The sequence below is a fragment of the Cynocephalus volans genome, chromosome 6 (genome assembly GCF_027409185.1).
Source record: "Cynocephalus volans isolate mCynVol1 chromosome 6, mCynVol1.pri, whole genome shotgun sequence".
Classification (NCBI taxonomy): domain Eukaryota; kingdom Metazoa; phylum Chordata; class Mammalia; order Dermoptera; family Cynocephalidae; genus Cynocephalus; species Cynocephalus volans.
Window position 1 is genome coordinate 136493786 of NC_084465.1, and position 21620 is coordinate 136515405.

The following is a 21620-nucleotide window of genomic DNA, read 5'->3' on the forward strand; positions in this document are numbered from 1 at the left end:
ATGGGCTAATACACTTATGGAGAGTCTACGCTTTAGTGCTTCCCATTAGGAGAAACGTACCACCCCTACCCCCTGGGCCCACAGAGTAGGCCAGCCAAAAAGAGAGTATGGAAGATTCCTGGTCCACAAAAGACACATCAGACCTTTGGCAACTGATACATTAATATATACTTATATGTAATTCATTAATTTACAAAATGTCTTTCCAGTACTGGCCAGCTGCCAAAAAAAAAAAAAAAAAAAAGCCTTTTTAGTCCCTAAACTATATTTATAATAAACCACTTACTGATATGTAGATATTAAATTACCAAATTAAAATTTAAAATGCCAATTTTTCATCAGATATACAAAAATTATGGTCTCATTCTTCTTCCAATATCTTGGCCCATTAAATAAATAGTAATGTGATCTCAATAAGTAAAAAAATTTCACCATAGCATTACTGTTGATGATGTATAGTTTTTACTAAACTAACAAAAATTACATTCAAAAATTTCCTAGCTCATATAACACTGCCAATTTTTTAATAATTTCCATAGATCTATCAAAATAGTTTGACTGTCATGTTTAATGAGTTCACACCAGTCCTTCAAGCAGGAGGTGAGGCACTGTCTCCTGTGGTTGCTGAGATTAGAATCATGGCTCTATCACCCGAGTTTTATATAACTTTTCCATACCTCATTTTTCCTATCTGTAAAATGGGGGTGATGGTTCTTCGTACTCTATATCAGTGAGTAATATATAGGAATGATGCCTGGCATAGAGCAAATGCTATATAGATATTAGCTCTCAGTTTTCTTAATAAAATTAATGTTAATGCTCCTCCTGGTGAGCATGTGGGTTTTCAACAAATTCCGTCCATTAAATGGAGTTGAAATTTAATAGGAAATTATAATAAGTAGAACCCACATCCTGGGCATCCCCTAGTCCCGTATTGTCACGGACCTGTCAATATTCTCCGGTGTTCTTCACAAGAATGCCTGAAGTGCCAGCAGAGTCCATTGGGTCCAGAGGCAGCCTGTGGTGTCCTCTCACTAAACTATGCCAGCCAGGTCCCTGGAGGCCAGAAGAGGGCAACTCTGGCCGGTGATTGCTAGACTTAACTTTTAAGGCTTAGAGACATGAGTTCTTTTTGCCAAGGTCCAGTTATCTGGGTTACAAGAAAGGAGGGAGGGGGGAGAGATCCCCCACACCTGGGTTCCCAGAATAGGAAGGTATAGGGATGGGTATTTCCCAGGAGGACTGAATCAGAAAGGCCATAGGTAGTGCTGGAACAGGATCGTCAAGCCCTCTTGTACGCCAAGCATTCTCCTTTTAGCTGTTGGATTCTAGGGAGGCTGGGGGCAGAAGGTGGTGTTAAGGTTTGGCTTCTGTCCCCTGCCCCGCTCCTCAGAACAGGATGTCTAAAGTTCCCATTCTCACCTGAAGTGGATGGGTTTAGAATGTGACCTGGAGACTTACCCAGTTCAGTATATGATCAGTCGTAGGCAATAAACATTTCATTTTCTTTACATTTGTGCTTTTGTTGGTTCCTTCAAATCCATGCAGAATGCTGCTTTCCATTAGCTTCCAGAGAGGATCTCCTCCCACCCCTCCCTCAAACTGATTAACCTTACCTTATGGCTTTTTGGATTCCACTTATGGCCTGAAAGAAGCATTTTGGTGCATCTCAGTATTTTAACAACCAGACTCCTGTACCAATAGGACCTGGTTGACTGTTAGGCTGTCTATGGGTCTGATTGCTGGCAATGGAGCTTCATGGTGACACAGTTCGAAGAGTTATCACTTGGCAACTGGAGCTGGAAAGCTGGCTCAACGTAAGTTTCATCATATAAGAAAATTGAGAATTTTGCCTCAGGACTGGCTCATAAATCCAAGCAAAGTGGATCTGAGGAGTGCACTTTGTGCAGTAGGGAGACATCAGTTTGATGGAGTTGTGTGGCAGTCTTATTCTCCACTTCATGCTCAGTATGTTTAGTACATGTCACATACTAGATGCTCAACCAACATTTAGAAATGTGTGAATTAAATATAGAGCAGAACCGCAGGATATGAGATGGGTCTTTCTAATGACAGTAGAGCCAGGACTCTATTCTTCTTCCAGGTTAATTACTAGAAAACTTATTAAACCCACTTCCCTTTTGCTGTATGAGGGTCCTTCAAAAAGTCCATGGGAAGATTCATATTATCTTTTAATTCTATATTTTCATGAACTTTTTGAAATATTCTTGTACATGAAAATGTCATTTCCCTACTAAAAATCACTGCCTATTTCCTAGAAAGTGAGTCTGAAAGACTTTGTAGAGCTTCATTTTGTCTCTTTTTTTTCTGTATTAAATTTTCAATTTTAAAATCACATAAAAATATCCACTATGCTTTCTTCAATTTTGCATACACCCCTCTTGGATACATTAATATGCCTCCTTGTGAAAATGACTCTTGTAGACACTGTCACTCTAATAATGCCATCTAAGATCAAATCATCTTTATTTTTTGACAGCTGTGTCACATTAAACTGGCTTTCCGATAAAATTCCTATGTCATTTCATGATATTGTTAAACTTTGTCCATATTCTGTACCTCACAATTCATTTTTAAATTAAAGAGCAAGATCTTACTTCTATCCCTATCAAATGTCATCTTGTTACAATTGGTCCATTGTTCCAGCTTGTCAAGACTCTTTGGATTTGATGATGTTATTCATCACACTCATTGCTCTTTAATCCATTACGTTGATATGTCTAGCCATAATGCATAGTTAAAGGAAGCAGAAACTTCTAAAATGAGAATATTTTATTTATGTGGCTCTATACTCTGCAGAAATAATTCTCTTGTATTTGGATATTAGGGCAAGATGAAGTAATATATTCCACAGCTTCTTTCATTCACTGGTCTCTTGTTCTTAATAAGACTTAACTTTTCATATTTGCCAGAGGGCAAATCTCCTTTGTAATGGTTTCTTCTTTGCTAGAGGCAGTGAAAAACTTTATAAAGGCATTGGGTCTTCTTATGAAAAGGAGGCTAACTACCTCACTTCCATGTCTGGCAACATATGAGACAATGATGTGCTGTTAAACTTTCTACTTCTTGTTAAATAACAACCTGTATTGTTTAACTATTCATAACTTCATATACTGTATTGTTAAGCTAGGAATAGGCAGTGGTGGTGATTATGGAAACTCTGTACTCTTGACAGTAAATACATATATATAGATTTGTCATATTCATGTAAGAAATTTTAACACACGCTATGATTTGGTATATTCTGAAATGTTACCCCTATGCTGTTCAGGGACAGTCTGGCATATGCAATCCTTTACTTTGTGGTGCTGTTTATTCTTTATACTTGACAGTGAATATAATTCTTTATAATGAATGATCTAAGTTTGTTTAACCTAAGTAGAAATATGCAGAACTATGTATCAGGTCTGGAACGTGATCCCCCTTAAAGCATAATTTCTTTGAGAATTTGCTTTTCCAAATATATTAACAGACAGAATTTCTCCTCAATATAAATTATTTAAAATACTAGTTCTAACTTATTTCTAGGGGGTTTATCAAATCTGGAACACTCAGGGATTTTCCCTGAAATGAATTATCTAATTAAAATGACTTCTGGCTTCCACCTGAAGACTTTTCCAAAAGTAGCAGGATTTTGATAAGTGGTGGAAATCCCAATTTTCTGATCCTGTTAACCAACACTTTAGCAATATAGGCCAAAAGGTAAAAAAGAACTTCCACCTTTCCTGGAAAGTGGCTTGTAGGAAATACTTCACAAAATCTGGAAAATTGGGGGAAAGTTGGTGAAGGGTTCATGGGATCTCTCTGCACTGTCTTTTCAACTTCCTATGAATCTATGTTATTTCGAAATAAACTTTAAAGTTTTTTAAATTATGGCAAAAATACTCACTGAATGCTCATCTGTTACAGTAGTAATTTGGAAACAAAGCAAATATATAAAAAGAGAGAGCTGCTAAATAAAACATAGTATAGAAACTGATATACTATATGATTTAAAAGTATAATTGAGAGTACAAGAAACATGCAAAATTCTTTTAATGTAATGAATGGGATGTGTAGACTACAACCTTTTGTGCAGTCATATTACAATGTGTGAATAATATATATGCATTGGCAAAAAGAAGAGAGAAAAATTTGAGGATGAAAACAATGGCATTATAATGGAGATTAAGGTTTATGTTTTTCTCTGAAAAAATTAATATAAGGAATGCGTTGCTTTAGGGGGTAAAAGCAATCTCAGAAATGTAGAGCATTAAATACCAGCGGTAAGCATACTTAGTCATTCAATCTAGTGACATTTTAAGAACAAGTGGTCTCTGAGGACTTCAGGACCTCTGCAGGCTCTGCTGATAGCTAATGTTTTTCTCTCCCCCATCATGGTCTTCCTTCTCGGTGTCTGTCTACAGTTTTGGTTACCATGGTGCCCCAGCAAGCACAATTTAGTCCCATCCCTCTGTAGCCATAAACCATCGCCTAGCTTCTTAATGGTCCCTTGGCTGTTTCAGAGTCTTCCCAGTCACGGTTAACCCATTTCCCTTGTGATCTGCCTGAATTTGGCAAAAGTAGAGTTGACAGAGCAGGAGCACACTGACAGTTTTTCAATTGAGAGGGAATCCATCAATGTTTACCAATGTGAGGAACACTCAAGAACCCTGTCACCCAATTTAATCAGAGGAAACTAAATGTACATAACTAAATATGATGTTATGGGTAAATGTGTCCCCCAAAGTTTCATTTATTGGAACTTAATCCCCACTGCATAGTGTTAAGAAGGCAGGAAATCTTACTATGGTGATTGAAAGCTGTGGCCTTTAAGAGGTGATTAGATTGTGAAGACTGTGCCCTGGTGAATGGATTGATCCATTCATGGGCGTGGTTCTGATGGCTTTAAAAGGAGAGCAACTGAGAAGTGCAGCTGTCTCTCTTGCTTCAGCCATTTCTCAATGTGATACCCTGCATTGCTTTAGAGTCACCACTAGGAAAAGGCTCCCACCAGATGTGTTCCCTGGACTTCCCAGCCTCTAAAACTGTAAGAAATAAATTTCATTTTCTTATAAATTACTCAGTTTCAGGTATTCTGTTATAGGCAACAGAAACAAACTAATACATATGATAAAGGAAAAATGTAACAAATATTTTATTTGATTACAAAATTTGCTATGAAAACACCAAAAAATGGAGAAATTCCTACTAATTGGATTTGGAAAGCTACATGCAGGTAATAGCTTTGAGCTAAGCTGTGAACAAAGGATAAGGTATTTGAAGGAAAAGGCAAATCATTTTTAGAGTATAGAAGTACATGAGAAAAGGCTCAGCATGAGAAAAGAAAAAGGGAATGTTCTAGGAATTTGGAGTAGCTGCTAACAGAGAGTGAAGAATGCTCAGAGAGAGTAAATAACTGGGATGGCACAAAGTCCTGGGAGCAAATGGGGAAAAGGCTCAACATGGCCAGGAAAAACAGGAATTTGAAGCAAACGGAAGGGAAATTGAGAGAATTCAGAGGTCACAGCAAACCTGTCTATAGTCAAGGCAAGACCACTGGTGAAGCTCAGATTGATTTAGGAACATGACAAAGGGTGAACACAGGTTACATTTGCGTGTGGCCTTGGAGGAGTGTGTATGGGAAATGTGGGTACCTTTGTATAGTAGGGAGGTGAGTCATACAAGTCCTAATAGACACAGAAGCTAACGTTTATTGATTACTTAATATACACCAGGTATTGTTCTGAATGCTTCACTTGCAGAAGAAACTCATTTAATTATACAACCCTAAGAGACAGGTAAAATAATCCCATTTCACAAATGGACACAGAGAGATTAAGTAAGCACTTAATTAGTAGAGTTAAAATTCAAACACAGGGAGCTTGGATCCAAAGTTTGTGCTCTGGAAGATTCGTGTGTGTGTGTGTGTGATGTATGTGTGTGTGTGTGTGTGATGTATGTGTGTGTGTGTGTGTGATGTATGTGTGTGTGTGTGTGTGTGTCTGTGTGTATTTATATACTTTGCCAAAATGTGAAAATTCAACTTGAAAATTTATATATACCCCACAGTGAAAGACAGACTTTTAATGGGCTAAGAAGTAATGCAACATAATTGTGTACAATTCAATAATATTTATTACCCCTAATTTGACCCTCACACTGCAAATCATACTTCCATTTTATCATTAACTTCTTAAAATTTACATCACATATGCCATAATCATTTTCAACTCCTCAAGGAAATTTTAAAATTTTCAGTTCAAATATAAGAAGTAAAAATGCGCACAGGCAAGACTAAAGAAGCTCTATCCTATACTCAAAAAAACACAAATGTACAAATATCAATTCCACAAATACTTTGGTGAAAACCTTAAATGTCTGACTTATTCTCAGTAGCACAGGCAGGAGTCATGTATAGGATGGTGACATTCTGTCCAGCGTGATGTCTGATGGCCCTGCAGTAGAGCCTAGGGACAAATGGACACGCGGCCTTGCCCATTTAGCTGTCCCAAGTTAACTGGAATGCGGACGGACGAGCTGCGTGCTCAGCATGAAATTTTATGAAGACCCGATTTGAGGAGGCCACAAAGGGAGCTATATCAGTGTCCTAAAAGTGAAGGAAAAAGAAGTAGCAAATTATATTTTTCACAAATATAAACATTTTGGGGGAAAGGTTAAGCTAGTAAAAAAATAATACATAAAGAAGCTTCACGGAGTTACAGTGAACCTGAAAAATTTCTAGAAGTAACCACGCCAAGAATTAATGTAGATACTTTATAAAAAAAATTGCTGGGGGGGGTGAGTAGAGGGCAAAAGGGGAGTGACAGTAATGGGTACAGGGCTTGGGGTAATAAATATATGCTAAAATTAATTGCGGTAATGATGGCTACACAACTCTGAGAATCTACTTAAAACCACTGAGTTGTTCCCTTTAGGTGAACTGTAGTATGTAAATTATATCCCAATAAAACTGTTATTTAAAAAACTTGAACTTCTGATTTAAGTTCTTGCTAAAAATTCAATTTTTCTGATGGAGACACATACTTGCATTTGTAACTAAAAGGATCACCTGAGTAAAATATACTACTTTTATCCTCAACACTTCTAGTTTCCTCTTGGGATTTATTTTTGCGTCCTTCTGTGGGACAGTGTATATGTGCACGTGGAGGGAAAGGGATAGACGGGTCTCAGTTTTCTCTCATTTCCTCATCATTCATTTAACAAATATTTATCAGGATACTGCCATGTTGCAGGTATTGTTTTTAGCACACTAGGGATATTTAGAAATCTGCTCCCAGATTTTGACTTCTTATTCTATGTTGACAATTAGTATGGACGGCTAACAGAGTTTTAAGCTCTCCTTTGATTGTTCTGGTTTTGCCTGTTCTTCTTTCATTTTTTAGATGTTCAGATTCTGCAGCTGTGAGTGACACAGGACTTTCCTGTCAACAGTGACATTTATTTCACCATAGCATAAAATAGTTCTAAATCATCATATGGTTTGTGACTATATTAGTAAAATAAGGAGCTACCTCCACTACCACTCTGTATATGAACTGACTTTATGCTTTATATTTATGTTTTATATATTTTGTTTACACTTATGTTTTGTATTTCCGTTTAACCTTTATGAAATATTAAAGAAATCGGTGGTACCTTTAAGGAAGAAAACATGACACATGGAACTTTATCCACATTTATAAAAGAAAATATGAAACTGGGAAAATACTGTGAACACCAAAAGTCTAAAAAAAAGACGTATCTAGTTCTATACTTCAATTTAATGTGACATTGGCTTAAATGGCAGTCAATTCTGCTCTCAGTGCCTCAGTTTCCTTTTCTCTGAAAATTCCAGGATACACTTGTGCTTCCACCTCACAGGATTGTCACAGTGGGGAGAAAATGAGGTTGTGCATTTGAAAACACACAGAAAATGCCATACAAATATAAAGTAATGGCATTGTTGAAATGATCTTTTTTCCTACCTTTTGAAATGTTATCAATTAAATATCTACGATCTAGTCAGCTTCTAAATCTGATGTGTGGCACCTTTACTGGGGTCTCTTTGGGCCTCCTGTGCATAAGAATGATATAGTGTGTACTGGTCCCGTAATCAAAATCTCTCCCCACATAATAATTCTGTTGGTAAAAATACAGCCTCCAAAAGTTCATTGGAGTGTTGTCTGTAACAGTGAAAAGCTGAAGAAACCTAACCTTCCAACTAGAAGGGCTTTGTTAAATAAAATAGGTTGCATGATGGAATGGAATACCATCCAATGATTAAACATGACTCATCAGTGTTTTTATTGGTATAATAAGGTGTTACGGATATATTGGTAAGTGAAAAAAACAAAAACAAAAAAATAAACAATATAAAATATGTGTGTATATGCAAATATATTCAAAGAAAGGTGTTTGGAAGAACATACAGGAGAATTATCAGGGTTCTAGAAAACATTGTCTATTTTCTGATATTTCTGAAAATAACATTTATTAATTTTATAAATAATACACTATATTTTTAAAACTGTAGATTTCCAAGTAATGTAATTTTCTATCCAGTTTGATTAGAAATCTCAAGTGAAAAAAGAGCAGAAAGATTAGATGTAAATATCTTCTCACCAGCTGCCGCATTTTCCTTACTTGACAACTGTTTAAGTAGCTACTTTCACAAAAAATGAGAGGATAATAAGGGCAGACACTTGCAATCCTGAGTCAGTGTCAGATTCTAAGTTGATGTTTACGGAAGATCTATTACATCAGAGCTTTACAAAAACAATCAACCTATTAGCCACCATTTCTCCAAAGAATTCCCACAATTACCAGCAAGAATTACAAGAAATGGAGCCAGGTGTGCAAATTTTCTATAGTTCTACAAGGGGTCTTCAGAAAGTTCATGGGAAAATTCACATTATCTTTCAATTCCATTTTTCTACAAACTTTTTGAAGAACCCTCGTATTTATGCAGAAATAAACACAGGTATTCAACCCTGGATAGTTCACTGAAATCACATAGGGAGCTTTTAAAAAATGATATGCCATATGCTGCCAGTATGAATCTGGCCTTCACACCTTGGGCACGAGGGGTGACAATCAGCTCTGTATCTCATGAATATTCACAACCAATAAAAAATATGCGCTGGCTTGTCTTTGAGAAATTCTGATTCACTAAGTTCGGGTGGGAACTGGAAGTCTGTAATGCTAAGTATATCCATGGGTAATTCTGATACAGTGGAGTTTGGGAACTATAAATAGTAATTTAACACAATGCCCACCAGATGGCACTCATGCTCCCAAAATAGAAAGGAAAATCAGAGAACGAATTTGTTAAAGGCTTGTGCTTTGTACTTTGCATGTGTCTATCTTTAAAAGCCTATGCTGAGTTATTTTCATTGTTTAAAAATAACAAGTGGGAATCTAAAAACGTTCCTTTTACTCACTTCTCCACAATATGGTCCAGAGAATGGAGAATTAGCATTTGGTCCATCATAGAGGATGAGATAGTTCTGGACACAGTCTCCGGGATCGTCAATGCTGATAAAGTAAAAGCTGACAGTGACAGGCCTTCCAGCAGGAGCAGTGAGGACCCATTCGCAGTGAGTGTTGTTTGGGTAGGTGCCTGGATAGCCGGGGCTGGTGAACGAGCCGCTGTCTCCATAAAGAGTTCCTCCGCAGCCTGCGAGGAAAAAAATGGCAGGAAGTTGGATTCAATAAAATATGAACCCTCCAGTCTGCCGTAGTGCACGTGTAAAGTAATGACTGTTTTCATTTGCTTAAAGTGCTGAGAGTCTCTGCAAGAGTAGTGAAGGCAGAAACCCCTTTTCTGTTCTTTCTTCCTTGGGCTACACCCCTCCCTCTTGTCACTACCTCCTCCCCGCAACATACATTCCTTTTTCTTCATATCACGACCTAGGGACAACTTCCTCCAGGACTGTTCTTTGAAAATTGTGGGTTGAGAATGGAGTGGAAAAACAAAGAACTTGATAAAGTAACTGCAGGAGACAGTAGAGTTGTTGTCTGCGTGCCTTTGATGGTGTAGAGCTCTCCACATGCACTGAGTGGACGAGAATAATGTTGAAGTAAAAGTAAATTTCAGGGCTGAAGCAAAAGAGAGGATGCTATGATGGGTTGTGACAGTCGTTACTTTAGTACAGTAGTGACTTTACTATTCAGTCTAAAAACTGGCAGTTCCAACATTGACGTACTTAAAGTCAAATACTTAGGTATTGGTGGTAATTAGCTTAATTTGTTAATTTGTATATGAAAGCTATCATTATTTAGACTAGATTTCCATGGGAATCCAGATATCCTACCTGACAAGGAGAAACTGCCTGGCATCATTTAAAAGCACCTGTGCTGGCATCGGACCACAGGTCTAGTCCCACCTCCAATACAGTCCAGCTGTGCATTTTGGGGAACTCATTCTTCTTAGTGTTTTATTTCCTCATATGTAAAATCACGGCAGTGGAGATCATTTTAAGCCATCTTTAGATGCAAGGATTTTATTACCCACAATTATCTTGACAGAACGCCCTTTTTATCCCTTAGTACACTTAAAATGAGTCCTTTTTTATCATTTTTATTTTGAAGGTTTTTAGATATTTCAGGATGTTTCATAAAGGTATTCCTCCTCTCTTGAGTTAAATGTATTGATTCGCATGATTTGAATTTCCTTCAGCTATTTGATAAACAGCCAACCAAAAATGCAAGAAGATACTGACTATCCTAAAAAAGCAACCAACCTCCAGGACTGCCAAGAAATGGTAGGGACTACAAGAAACACAACTGCTCATGTGCACACAAGAATGTGCTAGTAATTTGGCGCTTTAGTAAACTTTCTTCTTTAAATTCTCAGGGATCTACCTTGATGATCAAACCAAAATCCCAAAAGTCTGACAAAATTAAATTTATAAAGGAATTTTTATATCTTATATGCTTTATATATAAATACATATTCTTTTATAGAGAGAAACAATGAATAAATGTAGAATTTTTAAAAATCTGTCCTTTCATTGTTAAAAATCTCAATTTCTAACAGAAAATAATCAGGTACACAAACAGCTAAAAAGATAAGGTCACTTTGTCTTTATTCTTGACACCTTATGTTCTTCTTACCTACATTGCTTTCCCTTTGAGAAAGTTTTCAGTATCAAAATGGAGTTGCTTGTGTTAAAAAACAAAACAAAATAAAACCCTGACAAGTAGGGCCAGGGAAAGACAAGGCCATGAAGGGGGAAGTTCTCATGCATTTAAGCCTGATAACAAGAACTATCACAAAGGATTCTGCAAAGCTGCAACCTTGCACAGAGCCGATCACAACCTTAATAAAAAATGCTTCTGCAAGGACATCTGCCCAGCAACTGCTGGTCCAGCCTAGGACTCACATTACCCTGGTTATTGATCCTTGTAGCCAAGGAAAATTATCTGAACACAATTATGTAATCCTCCATCATTTCTCCCTTACCCCTTGTCTTCCTCTTCCTCCCTGAATACACACATAGTTCACTATGGCACGTGTACTCTCATTGCAACGTTCTATTCCTGATTAAACTTATTACTATTTTAGAGAGCCTCTCTCTGTTTGCTATTTAGGTTGCCACCTTGCAAAGTGCAATGTCTTACCGGAGGGTGATGAGGTCCAGATGATTTCATATCCACGACTGGAAATTGCACTATTACTTTTAAATCGTAGGTATAGTTTATTATTTTGGGAGAAGACAGGATTTGGCAGCAGAGTTCCACAATACTTGCCAAGTAATAGTGAACTGCTATTACTTCCGTTTCTTACCTTTAAAAATGAGTCATTGATTATTACACTCATAGTATACTTTCTTCTCTATCATTGCAATACATGAAGATGTGAGACAATTTGACCATTTTGGAAAAGCTTTGTCTTTTTATGTACCCAAGAATGAAGGATTTTATGAAAATACACACAGAAGTCACCTTCATTGGCAAAGGGGAGGAATGTTCAATTTGTAGATCAAAAACCATCCGCATTTGGATTCAGACAGCAATTAAAACACCAGGGCACATTTTTTATACACTAGTTGGTGCTATAATCTTTTGCTTTGGGGAAGATATTTCAAAGAATGTAGCTAAAGTGAATTTTAAAAAGGCGGGGGCGGGGGGAGTGCCTGCTCTGTTTCCAGTCAACTGTTATACTTCGTTCATTGTCCTCTGTGTGTGTGTCCGTGTGTACGCATGTGCATTTCCCATTGAGAAGTATTTGGCTGTAAAGGGACTATGAAAAGAACGCAATATACAAAGGATAATGAAGTTCAGAACAAAAGGAATTTGTGCATGAGAAAAGGACACAACTCAAGAAATCTAGAAAATTTCTGACCATTGTTAAAGAAATTTTAAAAACACTTTCTGAGGCTATATCACTTTTTCTTTTCAACTCACAGCACAGAGGAGACATATAAAAACAGGAAATGAGTCAGTATTGGGGGGGAGGGAGATAAACACACTGTGAATTCAACCACTTTCTGTCCTCAAGCCTGGTTCCTACTGTGCTTTCACAACCAGCCCTACTCCAACAAGGATACCTGAAGCTTCTTAAGGAAATGTTACACAGGCAATGTATGCTTGGAACCAGCTCCACATGAATAAAGGCTGATTTTATTGATCTGAGTTCAAAATCCTGCAAGTTCCTCTATCCCCTTTATAATCCTATAGTTTAAAATTTGGTTGATGATTGCTTGTTGTCTTAAGTCATAGAAGTTTCTCCAGAGGTACAGTGGCTAGTCTTGCTGGGCTGTGTTGATTTGGAAAGATTCCTTTTACGTCTACGTGTTAGCCAATGCGAGAGAGTAATATGCATTTCTGGTGCTTTTTGGATTATTCTGTTCATTGTTTAAACAAAGCAGCCTTGCAGTGGACAAAGTAGCCAGTTACCTCCCTGCAGATGGAAGGGCTGTCATGTTTAAGAATGCTGGAAGGCCCTACCTGCTGCCACTATTCTCTTCACTTTGGGTCTCTTTCTCTCTGGGTCCTCTTTTAAAATGCTGTTGCTCTGAGAAGATGAATGGGATATTCACACTGAAGTTGCTAATAACTTGTCCTATTCACTGTTCTCTTCATAGGAGGAATTGGACAACTGAGAGCAGTAGATACCTCTGGGACCTTAGAGGATGCTGAAAAGGGGAGGTGAAGGCACTGAGGACGGCTGCAAATTCCAAATGTGGCCTAAAGCTTGGCCTTCACTTGGTAGTAACGCCATCAGAATCCTCAGTGCACTTCCGTTCCCACCACTGTTAAGATGCATGGAATGCTGAGGCTTCCTGGTACAGCTGCCAAGAAACTATGCCCACAATTTTCCCACTGAAAACCAGACTCAGTAACATTTTACAGGCCTAAGTTGTAGTTTCCTTTCTTTGCTTACTGGACAGGAAGTTTCAGATCCATTCTGTGGAATAAAGGAGCTAGGAAGATTAGTTCTCACCCTCCAAAGCTGGAAAGCGAGTTTTTACTTCCCAGCATCCAGCAGGCCCATGACAAATGCTGACTGTCATCTGGACTCCAGCTTGAAGTGAATTAAAGGGAGTTGCCCTGTGACTCTGACCTAGTGGAACTATTCTATCTTGTCTGCATATCCCATTTCTCCCCTAATTTCCACTCTACACTTCATATAAGCAATTTGGATTTCCTAATACGCTGCCTGGCACAGATAATACTGTATCTCTCTCTTCATTCCTCCTGCTATGTACATCTCCCAGTTTCCTGCCATGGCAAGTGTTCCCCATGAAAAAAGCATGTGCCCCTAACTGTGCTGGACTCAGTCCTTTCCACACTGTGTTGTAATTGACTGTCCCCTGTCTATTTTTCCATTAGACTGTGAGCCTCCTGTCGTGTCTCCTATTGCATTTCCAGTGCCTGGACTGGTGCTCTCTAGATGTTTAGAGAATGAAAGGATAATGACTACATTATTGGAATGAATAAGGGCCATACAGGATTAGCGGCGCTAGAGAAAAAGGTAGGAGATCTTAAATGATCCATCATCTTTTAAATAATTCACTTAAATGATGTTCAAATGCATGTTACCTCCAAGAAATCGTTTCTGCATTCACTTGAGTCCTCGATGGCAAATGAATGGAAAAAAAGGGAAATGGAGTGGTTCTCTGGGGCCGTGAGAACAATAGTGCAATTCATGTTATTGCTATAATTTTCTGGCCATCCAGGACTCTTTAGATTGCCAAATCCTTTGTTATATTCTCTGTTGCAACCTTAGAGAAAAAAATAAATATTCATAATTAATGTATGCATCCAAATATTCAGTGCTTTTTCAACTTGATAGGAATAACTGAAAAGAATCATTACATTTGAACAAACTTTAGAAAAAGCTAATCCAGCTCTTCATTAACCTTTGAGATAATTGAGATCCTGAGAGGTGAACAGTGGCTTGTTAACATGAAAAACCCCACGGAAGGTATGAAATCTGAGCACTCTCCTTTGAAGATGAATACTCTGGCATCCTAGGAACTTTTCTGATCATGTTTAGATGAAGGTGGCTGACATTTAGACTCAAGACATACAAGCTCTATCTCCAAGACATAGTTTTGCAGGAGGGTGTCCTTTTAAATCCTTTAGTGAATTATTTCTTCTGACAGACCTGGCAAATTGTTTTTCTTTACCATGTCATTTTTATTGTTTGTTTTAATCAAACGCAGCTTTTTTTTTTTTTTTTTTTTTTTTGGTCTTTTTGTGACCGGTAAGGGGGTCGCAACCCTTGGCTTGGTGTCGTCTGCACTGCACTCAGCCAGTGAGTGCACCGGCCATTCCTATATAGGATCCGAACCCGCGGTGGGAGTGCCACTGCGCTCCCAAGTGCTGCACTCTCCCAAGTGCGCCACGGGGCTGGCCCTCAAAGGCAGCTTTAGTTGCAATGAAGTTCAAAACAAACATTAAATAAAGTGTTCTCTGGAAATAAACTTCTCAGTTATGATAATCAAGTAACTCCTTCAGGGCTTCTTGGTTTTTACAAAATAATTTTCTAAGACATAGTAATTCCTAAATTTGTGAATATACTAAAAACCATTGAATTGTAAATATTAAATGGGTAAAATGTATGATATGGGAATTATGTCTCAATAAACTTTTGTAAAAATATATATAGTGACTTCTATATGTGGTCAAGTGGATAATTAATAAAATAACTGGTACATTTTTAAATTAATATTTTAAATTAACATGGACTTTGAAGAACATTCCAGCATTCTAAGCATTTTAGTTAATATTATATTTACCTCTTCAGAAACCATGTTTTGTAATTTGCTAAACTGGGCCTGGGTTCTAGTGAAGAGTCTCACCTTATATGGGTATGGTTTATGTTAACCAGCCCTCACTGGAGTCAATTCTAGCAATAATTGTAACCATGGCAGTTTTTCTTGAATAATAGATAAACTTCCAGGACTTACCTGCAATCTTAAAGGTAAAGCCCATTCTAGAGTTTCTGTTTAAAACTTCAGATTTGAAAATGATAATTGCAGTTCTGGTAGAAGAATAAAACGCTGGCACTGCTGAAGCATTTCCCCTACAGAACTGCATTCTTCGGTTTCCATTACTCTGAAATGACATGGAAGCCACTCGTGTCAGATTTAGTTTCAAAAGAGTTGGGCCCAACAGAAATTAAACTGTATATACAAGTACAGCTTGCATATTCAGTCACAGGAACCAGCTCTAGTGTTTGAAGCACTCTGCAACTAGCTTACCTTGGCCTTGGAAGTGACAAATGTCCCACCTTCCCAGAAGGGCCAGAGGCAGGGAGGCAAAGCTTCTGCTGAAACTGTGCACTGGACACTTCCCTGCTGAAAACAAGACCCCTCTCCTCTCATGCCACTTTGTAGCTGAGGCCTGTGCCCTTGCTCTGGGCACAACCAGGTGTACTCTAGCCTTTCCAGTGTGTGGCTTAGCAACACCTGGGTCTCCAGCAGCCTCCTGGTAGAGGCCATTCTTTCCCCATGCTCCACAATTTCTTGAGTAGGAGTGGTGGGGGGCAGAGGGTAGGATTTCCACACATCCCTCACTGCAGCATCTGTTCTCACCTCAAAATTAGTCCTCCTGGGAGGACCTCTACATCTGGCCAGAGATACTCTCTGCCCTTCTCATCTGTCTGTCTCACTTTCCTCCTGCTTACCTCCTTTCACTTATTAAAGACTTGTGGTGTCTTAGCTCGCAGTCATTTTCTGCACCCTACTTCCTTTCTGAACTCTTGGAGGTTTCCGCCTTTTTACCCTCTACAGTGGCTCCACCACATAATCCTGTTTGATGATCTTCCTCATAGGGCTTCTCTTTCTACTCTTGGATATCTTGAAAGTTCCAGTTTCTTCAGACTATCAGTCATTTTTTATCTTTCTTCCCTACCAACCCAGGCTGAAACCCTTTGTGCCCTCCTTTATTCATTCAGTCGAAGGACATTGTTCAGTCATGAGAAATACCGGATCACATCTGAGGCCAGTCCAGCTGCTGTTATGTTCCAGAACTGCCCTGTGCCCTGTAAGTAGTATTTTTGTGCCCAGCTAAGTGGTCTGCCCTGACCCTCATGGTCTCACTTCATGAAGCAATGGGAAACTGAATTTTACCCACCGGGTCTTGTTCCACTTGGCTCTAAGTCCCTGCATTGAGCGTACCACTGGGGAATAGGTGTTTTGTCCTGAAAACCACTACCAATGGAATGATGATAACCAAGCATCCTAACAACCATGGGAGCCTAGGACTTATCTCAGTGTCTATATTTGCACAAAACTCAGCAAGTCCAGTGTCTACTCAGCAGTCAGTGTGTCCCCATTGAAGTCAGACTGACTCGATTTTTTTTCTCCCCAGCAAGACCATGTGAGAACCAGGTGACCCCAGATTGATAATGAGGAAGACCTTGAAAACTCAGAAGGTGATAGACAGGACTATTATTGCCAGAATGTGGGGGGTTGAACATGACATTCTTGGGATGAACTGGGACAGGTTAGTTGCTCCTCAAACTGCAGAGAGACAATCCAGGCATTCCCAGGCATTCTCCCAGGAATTCATCCTCAATTCGTGACCCCTCACCCTACATATATTCCTTGGATAATCTCATTACTCTCATTACTCCAACTACCTATCCATAGGATAATGATGCCCAAATCTTTGGACCTTCTGTCAACATCACACTTTTGTGTCCAACTATGTCTTCAACATCTTATCTCATGGGAAATTCAAACTCAGAATTTTTTTTTCTTTTACCAAAAAAGCTTTTTCTTGGTTTTCTCTTACATTTCCATGAATATAGTCCTGCTGGACTGCTGCCAAAGGACCTCATAACTGATTTTCCTACGTTTGTATTGACTTCTTCAACCTATGCATAGTTCCCACTAACTACAGAAGAGTTTTGCCAAGCATGGTCCATGGAGCTCCCGTGTTGGTGCCAGAACACCAGAGATGCTCATCAAAAATTCAGATTAACGGGTGCTATGTGGAAAACTGGTCTCTGAGTGTGGGCCCAGGAGGATGCACTTTAAACAAGACACCCAGATGATTCTTAGGCACATGAAGTTCGAGAGCACCTGACTTACAGGACCAAGCTTAAGTTTCTCAATACTCCTCAATGGACAGTTTTGTATACAGCTGAAAAACACATTAAGCTGGAAGTAACTGAGAATTGATTTAGTCATGCCTTCATTACTTCAAGGGTTTTGCAAATACTGGTGAAAAGGTCACTAGATGCAAATGTCACTCATCCTATAATTGTTACCTCCTGTGAGTCCTGAAACTCTAGGTAATTCTGTGCGCAGTTTTGCGAGTGCAGCTGGAATGCCCACACCGTTATCTCGACCTGCTGATGTGGAGGCGCTTCAATGACCCAAGTACAGATGAAAAATGGGACATCTGAGTTTGACAAATTAGGTGAGGAAATATTTTGTGGGGTCCAAGTTGCATTATAAGTTCCACCACAAGGCACTGAGGAGGGAAGAAAGAAACAACATGCAAGACATTTACTCATCTCTCCTCACGCACACAATCTTTAAAATTCTGCCTTCCCTACCCTCCCAGCCTATAGGAGCTATAGTTACGTCATTCTATTAAAGATCTGGGGTATATATCCTTGACTAAGGATTGTATCATGGATTAAATACAGAGTAATTAACATGCAGTTTGGTAATGGACATTGATCTTAGATAGTAGTTGACATTAAGTTTAGTAATCAATTGAGTTTTGATATAATAAACATTGCATTCTTTTTAGTACATAAATAGGCACGTATTTCATAATATATAAAAATGTCTCAATTTACTCACTGTCCACGATGGTATATGTAGCATTAAATCCTTCCCTTTCTAAAGTTAGGTCACTGACAAATTGAACCGTAAGGAAGTTACCAGAAGAGACAAAAGGAGCAGGTACGGTGGAACCACAAAATGTTCCAGCCAAGTTGGCATTTTCACTATCTCCATCATATAACTGAAAAGAGAGAGTCTGTTAGTTCTCCATTATTCATGAAGAAGTTGCATTTTTATTCTAAATTGGGCATGAAGTCATAATAGGTCAGGATTAAGAATCTTTACATTGATGTTCTTAGACCTAGTCTTAATTTAGAAACAGAAATGCAATTGAATTAATAAATAATATTATAGTCATTTTCAATAAAAACCTGGTATGATGCCTTACATACTTTTCTCTTTGGGAAAGTAATAAATGATTTAAAATATAATGTGTCATAACGTCAGCAAACCCGTTGTTATCTTTACTTCCGCTCCCACGACCACTCTGGTCCAAGCCACTACAATCTCTTGCCTGGATTAGCACAGAAGCCTCCTCATGGAGCAGCCTGATTCTGCTCCTGTCCCACTCTAGTCTGTTCTCAAATGTCAACCTGAGGATATTGTGAAAATCTAAGTCAGAGCTGGATACTGCTCTGCTAAAAACCCTCCTAACTGCTTCCCATCCATTCAATATAAAATCCAAAGCCATTATAATAGCCTTCCAGACCCAACAGAATCTGCTTTCCTCTCCCACCCCTGATCCTTCCAATCTAATTTTTTACTGTCTCCACTCTCTCTGCTCTACTCCTTGAGCGAGCAAGGCCTGCTTTGGCTTCTTGGCTGTTGCATTTGCTGGTCCCTATGCCTGGACTGCCCTTCCCCTGTATATCCACAGAATTTATTCTCCTACCTGCCTGCAGGTCTTTACTCAAATGTCACCGACTCAGTGAGGCTTTCCCTTATGTAAATTCTCCCAACATTCCCCATCTCCTTTCCTGCCTGATTTTCCTTCAGAGCAAGTATTACCTTCTACATACCGTATATTTCACTTGTTTATTTTAGTGTCTTCTCCTATGGCAAGAATGCAAGTTCCATGAAAGCATAGATTTTTGTTTTCTGCAATGCTATGTCCCCAGTTTTTAGAAGAGTGTCTGGCACATAAAAGGCGCTCATATATCTAATAAATGAGTAAGTGTTTTGATTCCCCTCTCCCATTATCCACTTCTCCAAAAACTGTTCTCTCCACACCTTCTTTATCTCAGAAAATGACTCAAGCCTAAAACTTCAGTCGTCCTTGGTTCCTTTCTCTCCCCTGCCACTACTGCCACATCTACTCCATTCTGCCTTTGAAACATACCCCAAAAGACTCCATCTCCATTGCTCTCACCACCAGTCTTTACCTTTACCCACAGAACAGCCACAGTATCCTCCACCAAGCTTCCCGCGTGGCTGCAAACTTAAATCAGATAATGCCCCTGCCCTGCCTAAGATGCATGAGCAGATTCCCACAGCACTTAAAGCAAAGTCCCAACTCTTTACCACAAACTGCAAGCCTGCCCTGATCTGGCCTGTGTCTCCTCTCAGACCCTTTACTTTCCTCTTTCCCATGGCTCCTCCAGCCCAGGAGGGTCCTTGGCCTAGCCTCTGCACACATGACGATTTCTGCCAGGAGAGAGTGGTCTTTCCCATGACTCCTTGACTTGGGAGCTCCACTCACATGTCACTCCTCAGGGAGGTCAACCCTGTCTAGTGTTGCCCTCTCCCCCAGCATCATCCTGTTTTGTTTTCTTATTATAATCAAAACATATATTTATTGCTTATTTGTGTTTTCTGGTCTCTCCTAACAGGAGAGTAAGTCTCACGGTAGGGGAGACTTTGTCTGACTTATTCACTGTGGTGTCACCAGCACCCAGAACAATTCCCAATCTTGGTAGCTTTCACAAACACCTGTCGAAATACTGGGGGCTTGGATTTCTCTCCGACACATTCCTAGAAAATGAAGTTTTTTCTATCTCAGTAGTCTTCACTGTATTTCTTAAATGAATATCTGTTTGGGTCACTCCAAATATTGAATTAATAACAGCCATGACCATTGACATTATTTTTAAATGCTAGGATTATATAAGATAGATAGAAATGGTTAAAAACAGTCATTTCAAAAGAAAAATGAAAACGAATTTACCACTAGATGGCACTGTCTCTCTTACTTAAGATTTTTAGTTCATTTAGAGCCAGAAGATTCAAGAGTTTTGTAATCTAACACCCTTATTTTACAGAAGAGTACATTTGCCAAGTTTTAGATAGCACACTTTTTCTGGTAAACAAGTTAAACTTTCATGATAGCAATTGCTGTCTTTATGATTGCACTCATATTAGCAAGCATCTTTATTCTGTGTACTGTGTGCTGGGCCTCTATGCTAGGTCCTATGTATACGAGGATGTATAAAGCACTTTCTACACCTTCAAGATACTCGTGGACTAGTGAGAGGAAGGCTACATAAATTAAATATACATATATTTGCATATATACATATATACACATATACACACATATGAATACACGTACATAAATACACGAATATATACATGGTGTGTGTGTGTGTGTGTGTATATAAAACAGGAAAAATAACTGCTACAATAAACGAATGTAAGTGTATCAGAGGAAGCTAGTTGATGGAGTCAGGTAGAGACCTTCCAGAGCTACAAAAACGAGAGAACATTCACTGATCCAGTAAGATTTCTCCTAACTGAGTTGAAACGGACCACTTAGAGCCTTTGGACAATTGACATAGGCTCCTAAATACATGTGTGTCAAAGCCAAGATTTTCTCTGTCCACTCTCCCATTCTCCGATACTACTAAATCTCCACTATGGACTTTGGCAGGGTTGCTATAGCGTGTTGTAGGCAGTGCCCGGTATAATTCTGGGCAGGTAATCCTATATGGACTGGGATATAAGTGGTGCCCTGAGCACCTGCACAGTCTACACAGCAACATATTGTATCCTAGGAGCATTGTTTCTTGGCATAACTGCTTTAGACCAGAGCTTGAATTACGTTCTAAGTCTTGTGGATATGGGTAAGTGCTGAGAAGAATTTTGTGTTTTCTCAACTTTTAAAAATCTTTAAAAGTTTTAGAATCTACTTAACATCCTGAAGGAATTACACAAATAATTCAGTAGAAGACAGTTTGTGCTACAACTACTGCGAGATCGGGTAGTTTACCCAGATACCCACATGAGCAGCCAAAGAAACTGGGAAAGGAAATTTCTAGATTTTAATTTCTATGAATTTTTACTGCAAAAGGGCAATAGACTTTGACATTGGACTTTAATTATTTTCGAATTTAACTTAGTAATTTTAGACATTAATATTCTTAGGAC

General features: G+C 38.8%; 1 protein-coding gene across 1 annotated transcript in view; it reads right to left on the minus strand.

The window, feature by feature from the left end:
* Positions 1 to 6161: 6161 nt before the first annotated feature.
* CUBN (cubilin) overlaps positions 6162 to 21620 on the minus strand; it is a 253314-nt gene continuing 237855 nt past the window's right edge. The window contains exons 61-67 of the mRNA XM_063099467.1: positions 18276 to 18438; positions 17732 to 17937; positions 15423 to 15570; positions 14050 to 14231; positions 11626 to 11791; positions 9444 to 9679; positions 6162 to 6610 (exon numbers count right to left, since the gene is read on the minus strand). Of these exons, the coding sequence (XP_062955537.1) occupies positions 6503 to 6610; positions 9444 to 9679; positions 11626 to 11791; positions 14050 to 14231; positions 15423 to 15570; positions 17732 to 17937; positions 18276 to 18438 (1209 nt within the window). The 3' untranslated portion in view covers positions 6162 to 6502. The remainder of the gene's footprint in view (positions 6611 to 9443; positions 9680 to 11625; positions 11792 to 14049; positions 14232 to 15422; positions 15571 to 17731; positions 17938 to 18275; positions 18439 to 21620) is intronic.